The sequence below is a fragment of the Anomaloglossus baeobatrachus genome, chromosome 6 (assembly GCF_048569485.1).
Source record: "Anomaloglossus baeobatrachus isolate aAnoBae1 chromosome 6, aAnoBae1.hap1, whole genome shotgun sequence".
NCBI classification, from domain to species: domain Eukaryota; kingdom Metazoa; phylum Chordata; class Amphibia; order Anura; family Aromobatidae; genus Anomaloglossus; species Anomaloglossus baeobatrachus.
The window spans coordinates 559,364,103-559,376,263 of NC_134358.1; the positions used below are offsets into that span (position 1 = coordinate 559,364,103).

The 12,161-nt window shown below is 48.3% G+C and overlaps 1 protein-coding gene across 3 annotated transcripts in view; it reads right to left on the reverse strand.

The window, feature by feature from the left end:
- ETV1 (ETS variant transcription factor 1) overlaps positions 1–12,161 on the reverse strand; it is a 90,956-nt gene that overhangs the window by 71,466 nt on the left and 7,329 nt on the right. For all 3 annotated transcript variants that reach the window (XM_075315719.1, XM_075315720.1, XM_075315721.1), the window contains one exon: positions 5,619–5,672. In XM_075315719.1, the coding sequence (XP_075171834.1) occupies positions 5,619–5,672 (54 nt within the window). The remainder of the gene's footprint in view (positions 1–5,618; positions 5,673–12,161) is intronic.

A 12,161-nucleotide genomic window follows, 5' to 3' on the forward strand; every position in this document is an offset into this window, starting at 1 on the left:
GCATGAGTAACAATAATGCAGAAACCTCCCCCCACGGTCTCCAGCCCTAAAGACCTGAAGATACAGGTGTGACCGATATCAGCCGCTGCAGAATTTACAGTTAGTGGCCCTTTAAGCCATGTTCACATGAAATTCTAAAAAAAGGTTAACAATACGAAAAAAAAAAAAAAAAGGTGCAAAACATGAGCACAAGTTTTATTGTTTTTCCTTTATGCATCTTTGGTGAATAAAATTAAGTTTAAAAAACATGTTTTGTAGACAAAGCACACAAATAATCTGCACAACCCCCCCAAAAAATAAAAATAAAATAGAATAAAGAACGCTAACGTTGCAAACAAAAAAACAAAAAAAAGACAACTTGCATTTTGAATAAAATCTGCTGCGTGTGGACATAGAACATAGCATTAAGGCAGGCCTGAGGTTTCCCAGAGCAGAGGTGACGGCTGCAACACTATTTCGAAACATAACAAAAAATGTATCGATTTACTTCACATTGTGTTCTACTGTGTATCCAGATGTAGCAGAGCTGGATGAGTCATGTAACATCTATTGGCACTTTCACACATCACTTTTTTGCCATCCGTCACAAGCAGTTTTCTCAACGGATCGGCGGATCCGTCGCAGATTGTGGCGGATCAGTTTTTTGATGGATCAGACCAGCTGGGGGGGGGGGGGGGGTAAATAATACTTGGAGGATGCTTAGTTAAAAAGACGGAATCCGTCGCCGGATTCCATCATTTGACGGATGACGATGCCATAGGCTTCCATTCTACCAAACGACGGACGGCGACTGATCCTTCGCTGTCCGTTTTTTCGACGTACACAAAAAACGTTATTGTGGATGTTGCCTCTGTCTGACGGACAAACAATTTTTGACAGATCCGTTGAACGACGGGTGAAACGTGAGGCCATCCGTCACAATCCATTGCTAATACAAGTCAATGAGAAAAAAAAAACGGATCCAGCGACATCAGTTGCTGGATCAGTTTTATTTTTCCTTCAAAATTTGACAGATTGTGACTAACGGCAAAAACGGGCCTTAGAGATGCATTAGTTGTGCAGTTTAAAGGCTACATGCGCACGCTGCGTTTTTTTTCTTTGTTTTTGAAGTTTATAAAATCATCCGCTTTTTGAGTGACAGCAGCTGAGGATCAGATGATAATATCTGGGGGGTGGTATTTATAGTTATCCCCTCCCCCTGTTAGAATTAGCATAAATATTATACAATCGATTCCTTTTTTTACTAGCAGGACCTGTGTGAAGTCATACCCATGTGACCAGAAGAGGCGGGGCCTCAGCCAACAGAAAAATGTTGCTTCCTGGTATCAGCTATGTTGGCTGAGGCCCCGCCCCTTCTGGTCACATGGGTATGACCTCACCACAGGTCCTGCTAGTGAAAAAGGGAATCGATTGTATAATATTTATGCTAATTCTAACAGAGGGAGGGGATAACTATAAATACCCCCCTCCCCAGATATTATCGGATCCTCAGCTGCTGTCACTCAAGAAGCGGATGATTTTATAAACTTCACTTCTTGGATTTCAAAACCTAAAACATCCGAGCTGACCACTATAGGTATGTAGAGAATCAGTCTGATAGCGCCCGTATAACCCTGGCTTTAGGTTATATAGGAAAATCCTGGTGATTGGTGCGCTTTAAGTATGAAAAAACAAATTATAATTTAGGAGAGGACAGTGAAAAAGGTTAAACTCAACTCTTACAATAAAACACACAGAAAACATCAATCTCTGCTACATCCAAATCAGAAGAATGAAAAACCTCAGCTGTGCGATACTTGTATAGTCAATAGTGCCAGATGACAACCTCAGCTCGTCTACATTAGTATTACAGACTGTGACATAATGACTGACTCCACTCTGCTGCATCTCTATCAAATTGTGCCAAATGATGTCGATGCAGCAGAGCTGCGTCTGTTATATATTGTATAAATGGCAGTCACGGCTCGGCTACACCCGACAGGCTCGGCTACACCCGACAGGCTCGGCTACACCCGACAGGCTCGGCTCGGCTACACCCGACAGGCTCGGCTCGGCTACACCCGACAGGCTCGGCTCGGCTACACCCGACAGGCTCAGTTCTGTGACACAAGCAGGGACCACAAGGACTCTGCACAGGTTTCAAGACCATTAAAGTTATTACGGTAATTTGCAGCGGCGCACTGAAGATTAATGGGAATTTAAGGCAAAACCACAAACATCGGCAATAAAATCACCACTGAGCTGCAGAGACAACATATCCTTCAAGACTCCTTGATGTAGAGAAGGAGGAACTCTCCATCATTCTTACACTCAGTAATACTATATCAGACATGCAATGATGAGTGCGTGGAGAGACCCCCCAACCCGGGCTGTAATGTGCCCCTTCTACTTCATCTTCCCCACAACATTGGCAAAACTATGTCACTTGCAAACCATCAACAAGCAGGCTCCAGGCTCCTGTACAAGGGGCTGAGGAGGGGACTTTACTTATAGACGGAGCCGCTACAATGCTGCACACCGACAAGCCCATGCTACACCCAGAGAGGAGGGGAGAGGTCCGTGCGGACTACAGAGTAAAAGGACTCCACAATGGGGAGATCACAATGAGGGCGAACAGAGCTAACAACGTGGGAAGAGACGGCCCCCGGCCTCCAGGAACTGTCCCCATAATGGAGTGGTGTATAGTGCTACCCCCTGTGCACCACGGTCCAAGCAAGGGACACAGAATTCAATGTAGGATTCAATTATACAGAAGGGTGACATTTCAAGTTTAGAAAAAGAGAGCGACAGAGAGCCAGAGGGGGGCGCGACAGAGAGCCAGAGGATGGCGCGACAGAGAGCCAGAGGGGGGCGCGACAGAGAGAGAGAGCCAGAGGGGGGCGCGACACAGAGAGAGAGCCAGAGGGGGGCGCGACACAGAGAGAGAGCCAGAGGGGGGCGCGACACAGAGAGAGCCAGAGGGGGGCGCGACACAGAGAGAGCCAGAGGGGGGCGCGACACAGAGAGAGCCAGAGGGGGGCGCGACACAGAGAGAGCCAGAGGGGGGCGCGACACAGAGAGAGCCAGAGGGGGGCGCGACACAGAGAGAGCCAGAGGGGGGCGCGACACAGAGAGAGCCAGAGGGGGGCGCGACACAGAGAGAGCCAGAGGGGGGCGCGACACAGAGAGAGCCAGAGGGGGGCGCGACACAGAGAGAGCCAGAGGGGGGCGCGACACAGAGAGAGCCAGAGGGGGGCGCGACACAGAGAGAGCCAGAGGGGGGCGCGACACAGAGAGAGCCAGAGGGGGGCGCGACACAGAGAGAGCCAGAGGGGGGCGCGACACAGAGAGAGCCAGAGGGGGGCGCGACACAGAGAGAGCCAGAGGGGGGCGCGACACAGAGAGAGCCAGAGGGGGGCGCGACACAGAGAGAGCCAGAGGGGGGCGCGACACAGAGAGAGCCAGAGGGGGGCGCGACACAGAGAGAGCCAGAGGGGGGAGCGACACAGAGAGAGCCAGAGGGGGGAGCGACAGAGAGAGCCAGAGGGGGGCGCGACAGAGAGAGCCAGAGGGGGGCGCGACAGAGAGAGAGAGAGCCAGAGGGGGGCGCGACAGAGAGAGAGAGAGAGAGAGAGAGAGAGAGAGAGAGAGAGAGCCAGAGGGGGGCGCGACAGAGAGAGAGAGAGAGAGAGAGAGAGAGAGAGAGAGAGAGAGAGAGAGAGAGAGAGCCAGAGGGGGGGCGCGACAGAGAGAGAGAGAGAGAGAGAGAGAGAGAGAGAGAGCCAGAGGGGGGCGCGACAGAGAGAGAGAGAGAGAGAGAGAGAGAGCCAGAGGGGGGCGCGACAGAGAGAGAGAGAGCCAGAGGGGGGCGCGACAGAGAGAGAGAGAGCCAGAGGGGGGCGCGACAGAGAGAGAGAGAGAGAGAGAGAGAGAGAGAGAGAGAGCCAGAGGGGGGCGCGACAGAGAAAGAGAGAGCCAGAGGGGGGCGCGACAGAGAGCGAGAGAGCTAGAGGCGGCGCAAGGAAGAGAGAGCGTGCAAGAGAAGAAAATGAATGAAAAAGAATATTGACACAAATCCACATGACTTAAAAAAAAATAAACACATACACACATACATATACACACACACACACACACACACACACACACACACACACACACACACACACTTTATTCTACATAATTTCTTTCATACTGATAATATAGACGTCTGATCCATCGGCCTCGCTCGCCGTCTATGGACAGTATTAATGATGCACAGGAGATAATAACAGAAAACAAATGACAATGTAACGGTGCGATATCTACACTACGGAAGCCCCAGATCTTGACGTCCGGCCCCGGCTTTGGTGCTCCCTAACAAAAAGTGCGATTCACTGCAAAGGAGGGTCCTGAGGGTCTACCGTATCTACCTAAGGGGTCAACAAGGGGAGTAATGGGGTAAAACCAGCACTGGACACTGTTCCTATGAAGAGGGGATGGTAAGAGCCAGACAGGGGGTTTGCCAAATTTTGCAACGGGGCATCCTCTCTTCTTTCACAAGAGTCCAGCTATTGGGTCATAGTCACAAAAAGGACACCAGCAAAGAGGAGATATGCAGGCGGCAGGTGCAACTATGCAGACAATGGGTTAAATTAATAAATCTCCCTCTGCTACATCCGTCCATATAAACACAGTTGGTAATAATAATAATAATAATAATCTTTATTTCTATAGCGCCAACATATTCCGTAGCGCTTTACAATTCAGGAGGATCATATACAAACAAGTAACAGTTATAGAAATACAATATTTAGAGGGGAAAAAAAAAATACAACCCTGCTCGTGAGAGCTTACAATCTACAATGAGATGGGGGGAGAGGCAAGGTTCAAGTGCTTATTTACAATGACAATCCAACCATCTCACGGAAATGGGGCTGGATAATGGTTTCCTGGACCAGTGGGCCCGAGCCTTGAGATGCCTTTGGGTGCCATGGAGTTTGATGTGGAGCTATGTTGTGAGAGGTTGTAGAGGGACTATGTGAATCGAATCTGATTAGGGAGTGTGATAGGCCGCCCTAAAAAGATGCGTCTTTAGGGTGCGTCTGAAGCGGAGTAAGTTGTGATTTGTCCTAACTTCTTGGGGTAGAGCGTTCCAGAGGGTTGGTGCAGCTCGGAAGAAGTCTTGGATCCGGGAGTGGGAGGTTCGAATTAGTGTGGATGTTAGTCGAAAGTCGCTTGCAGAGCGTAGAGAACGGGTGGACTGATAGACAGAGAGGAGGGTGGAGATGTAGGGGGGTGCTGCACTGTGGAGAGCTTTGTGGGTGAGAACAAGCAGTTTGAATTGGATCCTATGATATATGGGCAGCCAGTGCAATGACTGGCACAGAGCAGAGGCATCCGAGTAGCGGTTAGCCAGATAGGTGACCCGGGCTGCTGCATTAAGGATTGACTGTAGAGGAGAGAGTCTAGTTAGGGGGAGACCAATTAATAGAGAGTTACAGTAGTCCAGTAGTTGGTAGAGAACACCCGGACTACATTAGCTCCAGGTTTACTTCAATCTTTCATTACTCGGAATACAAACAAATCACTTGAGAACAGATATAAACTTGGGGTTGTAGCGGAGTAACGGAGGTACACCGGGGAGCTGGAGTACTCACAGTTATCAGCCTGGTAATCTGGAACAAACTGCTCATCGTTGTCCGGCACTTGAGCTGTTAAAATGGAAGGAAAAAAAAAAAAAAAAGAATTATGTTATAAATGAATAAAGAAAATCTTTAAAATATTTACACTTTGCAAACTTTGTTATTGGACACAACTCCAACTGGCAACAATGTGTCACCTGCGGCTTTACATAGGACTGCAAGCAAATAAAAAACATGACGATTAACGAATTTAGTGACAAATTCAGCTCTGCTACATCGGTACAGAATCCATATATATTTTGCACAGACTTCCATTATTCCACTTTGAGCACTTGCTAAAAATCACACACAGCGCCGCATCCATCTGTAGATCCCCGGCCGGCGCTGAATCCATCGATTGTGCCGTGTATATAAAAATCAGCCATTGTGCTTTGTCTCCGCGAGTGATCGGATGCAATCGCTGGACGTTCACACAATAAAAGGGTCATTGTGCCGACCATTAATGTTACTAATGTTTTCGCAGTAAGAGCTACAGAAGCATCTTATGGACACAAAAGAAAAAAAAAGTTTTCAAAAAGTTTCTGAGTTTCCAAGAATTAGAAACATCTTATTAAAGTGCATTATCCAGGGCTCTGATGGAAACTTCTACCCTGATATTAAAATAATGGAGGCAAGGCTGGGGCCCCAGCGTGCAGCTATAAGACCATGCTGAGGGTTGTAGTCTTAGACTATGTGCACACGCTGAGTATCTGGTTGCAGAGATTTTTGCACCAAATCTGCATCTCTTGGCAGAAAAAAAAAAATGCACTTTCTTCCTGCGTTCTTGATGCATTTTTTGCATGTGTTTTCTATGTATTCTGGGGTGGAAAAATGCTGCAAAAACACTGAAAGAGTTGACATGCGACATTTATTTCTGCACCAAATCTGCAAGGAAAAAAAATAACAGGTGCACAAAATTTTAGGATTCAAATTGACATGCCTGGCATAAAGATGGGCATAAAGATATGTGTGGGGGGGGGGGGGGAAAAAAAAAAAAAAAAAGTGACAAAAATGTACTGTGTGCACAGGGTCATAAACACATGGCTGGGAGTTGTAGCTTTATGAAATGATAGAGGGATAGATAGATAGAGGGATGGATAGATAGATAGAGGGATAGATAGATAGAGGGATAGATAGATAGAGGGATAGATAGATAGAGGGATATATTGTGTGTTCAAGTTTTACAAATGCAAAAAGGGAGAAGAAAAAAAAAAGCTCTAATCCACAAGGACATTTTGGGAAATGCCACTGAGCATTTGAATGACAGATCGGAGTAATGCAAACAAGTCATTAGTACGTCCATGGCACAAACAGAGTTAATGCTGCCAAATGGTCTCTGCTACATCATCCTCGGATTACATAGCCATCAATCACCATAATGAGAAGAAAAAGCAGAGGAACCGAATATTAACCCATTTTACTCTGTGCTCCTTAAAAAGGGACAGTAAATCCCAAATGATCTTTTTGCTTTTTTCTGTGTGGACGGATGGAGTCTATTGTCCTTAATATTATAGCGCTTTACAGGTTAAAAGACGTATGCTTAATAAAAAGTACAATGCAAGACACAAACTAGTAGGGAGGATAGAGGACCCTGCCTGTGAGGGCTCACAGTCTACAGGGAAATGGGTGAGGGTACAGGAGGAGAGAGGACCCTGGAGGCAAAGGCTCACAGTCTGCAAGGGATGGGTGAGGGCACAGGAGGAGAAAGGACCCTGCCCGGCGAGGGTTCACAGTCTACAGGGGATGGGTGAGATACAGGAAGGGAGAAGACCCTGCTCGGTGAAGGCTCAGTCTACAGGGAAATGGTTGAGATACAGGAGGAGAGAGGATTATGGAGGCAAAGGGATCACAGTCTACAAGGGATGGGTGAGGGCACAGGAGGAGAGAGGACCCTGGAGGCAAAGGATCACAGTCTACAAGGGATGGGTGAGGGCACAGGAGGAGAGAGGATTATGGAGGCAAAGGGATCACAGTCTACAAGGGATGGGTGAGGGCACAGGAGGAGAGAGGACCCTGGAGGCAAAGGATCACAGTCTACAAGGGATGGGTGAGGGCACAGGAGGAGAGAGGACCCTGGAGGCAAAGGCTCACAGTCTACAAGGGATGGGTGAGGGCACAGGAGGAGAGAGGACCCTGGAGGCAAAGGCTCACAGTCTACAAGGGATGGGTGAGGGCACAGGAGGAGAGAGGACCCTGGAGGCAAAGGCTCACAGTCTACAAGGGATGGGTGAGGGCACAGGAGGAGAGAGGACCCTGGAGGCAAAGGCTCACAGTCTACAAGGGATGGGTGAGGGCACAGGAGGAGAGAGGACCCTGGAGGCAAAGGCTCACAGTCTACAAGGGATGGGTGAGGGCACAGGAGGAGAGAGGACCCTGGAGGCAAAGGCTCACAGTCTACAAGGGATGGGTGAGGGCACAGGAGGAGAGAGGACCCTGGAGGCAAAGGCTCACAGTCTACAAGGGATGGGTGAGGGCACAGGAGGAGAGAGGACCATGGAGGCAAAGGCTCACAGTCTACAAGGGATGGGTGAGGGCACAGGAGGAGAGAGGACCATGGAGGCAAAGGCTCACAGTCTACAAGGGATGGGTGAGGGCACAGGAGGAGAGAGGACCATGGAGGCAAAGGCTCACAGTCTACAAGGGATGGGTGAGGGCACAGGAGGAGAGAGGACCATGGAGGCAAAGGCTCACAGTCTACAAGGGATGGGTGAGGGCACAGGAGGAGAGAGGACCATGGAGGCAAAGGCTCACAGTCTACAAGGGATGGGTGAGGGCACAGGAGGAGAGAGGACCCTGGAGGCAAAGGCTCACAGTCTACAAGGGATGGGTGAGGGCACAGGAGGAGAGAGGACCATGGAGGCAAAGGCTCAGTCTACAAGGGATGGGTGAGGGCACAGGAGGAGAGAGGACCATGGAGGCAAAGGCTCACAGTCTACAAGGGATGGGTGAGGGCACAGGAGGAGAGAGGACCATGGAGGCAAAGGCTCACAGTCTACAAGGGATGGGTGAGGGCACAGGAGGAGAGAGGACCATGGAGGCAAAGGCTCACAGTCTACAAGGGATGGGTGAGGGTACAGGAGGAGATTACCTTGCCCGGCGAGAGTTCACAGTGTACAGGTGATGGGTGAGGGTACAGGAGGACAGACGACCCTGCCCGGTGGGGGCTCAAGTCTACAAGGGTTCATCAGCCATTTAAAGTAGAATAACTGAAGTCCTCAGAAGTGTCCACTAACCCCATTTTCACGTCTTTATACCACAAACCTCCAGTATGGAGAACCCCCAGAGATATTTATCGCCATAGCGAAGTCTGGTATAAGCTTATTACCGCACAACTACATCCAATTTCCCCTCCCCAAAAAAAACAAAAAAAAAAAAAAGCCTATATGTTCTAACAGAGCGAGTGTCATCATATAGGAGGACACTGAGTCACTGCACAAGGCTCCCAGTATACCACCATTATAGTCCAGTATATACTGGGCACAGTCAGTTCAGCCTGCCCGAATATGGTGGAACGTTACTATATATTTTATGCATGAATTTCCAGATTCTCATGGCTGCTCTGATCTGAGCTCAGTTCACACTTCGGTTCCTGCGTGTTACAGAATGGCGGCCGGTACCTATCTACAAAACCAAAGCCAAAGCCCAGTATCCTGATCCCCTACTAAACACGATACAATCAGACTACTGATTGAGATAAGCGGCTGCCATATTGTCTGGGGCACCACTTACCCTACAAAAAAAGGCAAGGAGGCATCTGATCAGCCCAAACCCTGATTTTTTTTTACCAATCAAAGCCCAAACACTGCAGGATCTTTAGGGGATCATCTCACTTTCACAGCCGCCGTTACTTAACTTCTAGAACATTCAGGGAGAAATACACCCAGCGCTTATGGCTAGCGCCAAGAAAAGTCAAACTGAACCTCATATGCTGTAACGCTGCAGATTACAAAGGGTTAAAGAAACCAGTCACACACATTGGGTGCCCCCGCACCAATCTTCAATAAAACATAATGGAACAAATTAAAAAGGAAAGGCCACGTGGAATGGGGGGGGGGGTCCAAGAAATAGAATCCTCTAGGTCAGTGGAGATGAGGGGGGGGCAATAAATGGGTCCCTCTAGGTCAGTGGAGATGGGGGGGGGGCGGGCAAGAAATGGGTCCCTCTAGGTCAGTGGAGATGGGGGGGGGGGCGGGCAAGAAATGGGTCCCTCTAGGTCAGTGGAGATGGGGGGGCAAGAAATGGGTCCCTCTAGGTCAGTGGAGATGGGGGTGGGGAAAGGGGGAAGGGGGGGGGGGAGGGGGGAGTTCCGTTGATCCAAGAGATGGGACCCCCTAGGTCCGTGCATATTCCAAGATTTACAGGAAAGGGAAAGCATATAGGGACTCGAATGGTTAACTGTAGACCGATCATGTCCATTTCCTCCAAACACAACCAAAGCAACAGTCAAAAGAGAAGTAGCCACTATACAGCAAAGCTCAAAAGCTGGAGGTTATAAAAGGGTTAAGATTAGAAAAACTCTGCGCAGGATACAATGTAGCCTCGGAGGCGCGCAACACGTATCCCCCAGACTGGTATACGGATGGCTCCTCGCTGCAGAGACCTTCATATAATCGCTATTTGGAGGCAGAAGCGGAAGCCTGTTTTCGCTTTATTATTAGCGGGTGCGGAGGTGGAAGATGGGAGCTGGATTAACAGCGACGTGCCAGTTCCATCCCACCCCCAAGATGTCACGCTTTTTACTCAACAAAATCAACAGAATAAAAAAAAAAGAAAGCAAAAAGGAAATATAATTGAAGCTTTCAGGAAAGAGACTCCTGAGAAAACGTCTCAAAACAAAAAAGAATAAAAAAAAAATACTAAAGAAAAGAAAAAGAAAAAAAGAGAAAAGGGCAATGAAAGGGTTAACATTTTAATTAAAACGAGCTCTATCCACTGTAACAATGACCTGCAGCCAAAGAAGACAGAAGATGTATGAGTCAGTCTCTGCCAGTGAATGAGACAGCTGATCCTGCGCAATTCCTCAAACACAAGGAGCGAGCAGGACTGGAGATCTGCCTCCATTCACAAAAACACACACAGAAGTCCAGCGCTGAACACGTGCTCCAACCTCACCGGCGCACCCTGCTGCCGGGAGGGAAACAACAAAAAAAAATTTAAAATTATCGTCAAACGCCTGCAGGACGTCCGGAGGAAACGAGAAGAGGCGCTCAACCCTAAAGTCTGGAGACTGGATGAGTTTGACGTAGAGAGAAGCTGGGATCAAAGGAAAAAGTGCGGCATATAATGAAGCTGGGGTCAAAGGCAAAGAGAGCGATGTATAGAGAAGCTGGGGTCAAAGGAAAAGACTGCGGCATATAGAGAAGCTGGGGTCAAAGGGAAAGGAGTGCAGCATAGAGAGAGGCTGGGGTCAAAGGGAAAGGAGTGCAGCATATAGAGAAGCTGGGGTCAAAGGGAAAGGAGTGCAGCATATAGAGAAGCTGGGGTCAAAGGAAAAGATTGCAGCATATACAGAAGCTGGGATCAAAGGGAAAGGAGTGCAGCATATAGAGGCTGGGGTCAAAAGGAAAAGAGTGCGGCGTATAGAGAAGCTGGAAACAAAGCAGCCAATATTGTGGGCACTTCCTCTGTCTTTAGCCTTTACAACTCAATAAGATACTTTGGCTGATAACAGAATAAAAGTCTTTACCCCCCTGTCCCTCAAGGGGATAACACAGCAGTCATCTGCATGAAAAAAGGAGGAAAGATCTATAAGATTTTTCTATAAGCCATAAAAGGCGGCATCTGGTCCGGGTGAGGGGGGGGGGGGGGGGGGGTCGGTGCTAGCCCTGATTTATGGGGCAATTATCAAGGGAAAAAAAAAATATTGTTTGATTGAGCAAAAATGTTTTTTCAAAAGATTCACTCGATTAAGAGGAAGAATATCGTGAAAGATGCCGGATCACGAATTATATGGCAGACGGCGATCACTTTCACCAAATCTGTCTTTATGTATAAAAGATCCCTGAATGGAAGACAACAATCATCGAAAGCGCGACAGATCGATTGTCCGCCGGATCGTCAACATGAATGAACCAATAAACGGACTAAAACTAGAAGACCAGGAAAAATGGCAAGGCGAACTGGCCATATGGGGTTGATCTTTTGCCAGTTCTCCTTGCCAATTTTCCTGGTCTTCTGGTTTAGTCCGTTGATTGGTTCATACAAGTTGACGATCAGGTTAAGCCAAGGGGCAAAAAATAAAATAAAAATAAGAAGAAGATGATGAACCTGATGGAACAAATTTGTTTTGGCAAGAAGTAGTCCGCAGATGGCCATCACAAACAAAACCCAAAAATTCCCATCCACTTTCCGCTGGTGCGTGGGACACTTTAGTCACTTTGCCAATGAACTTGGGGAGAAATGTATCCATTAATGTGTTTCAAAAGCATCAGGAGGGCGTTGGGTAAAGCACAAAGTCCCTTTAAAACCACATGATTTTAGAGCAATAGTCCCCCCCTATATCCCTTGCCAAATACCAAA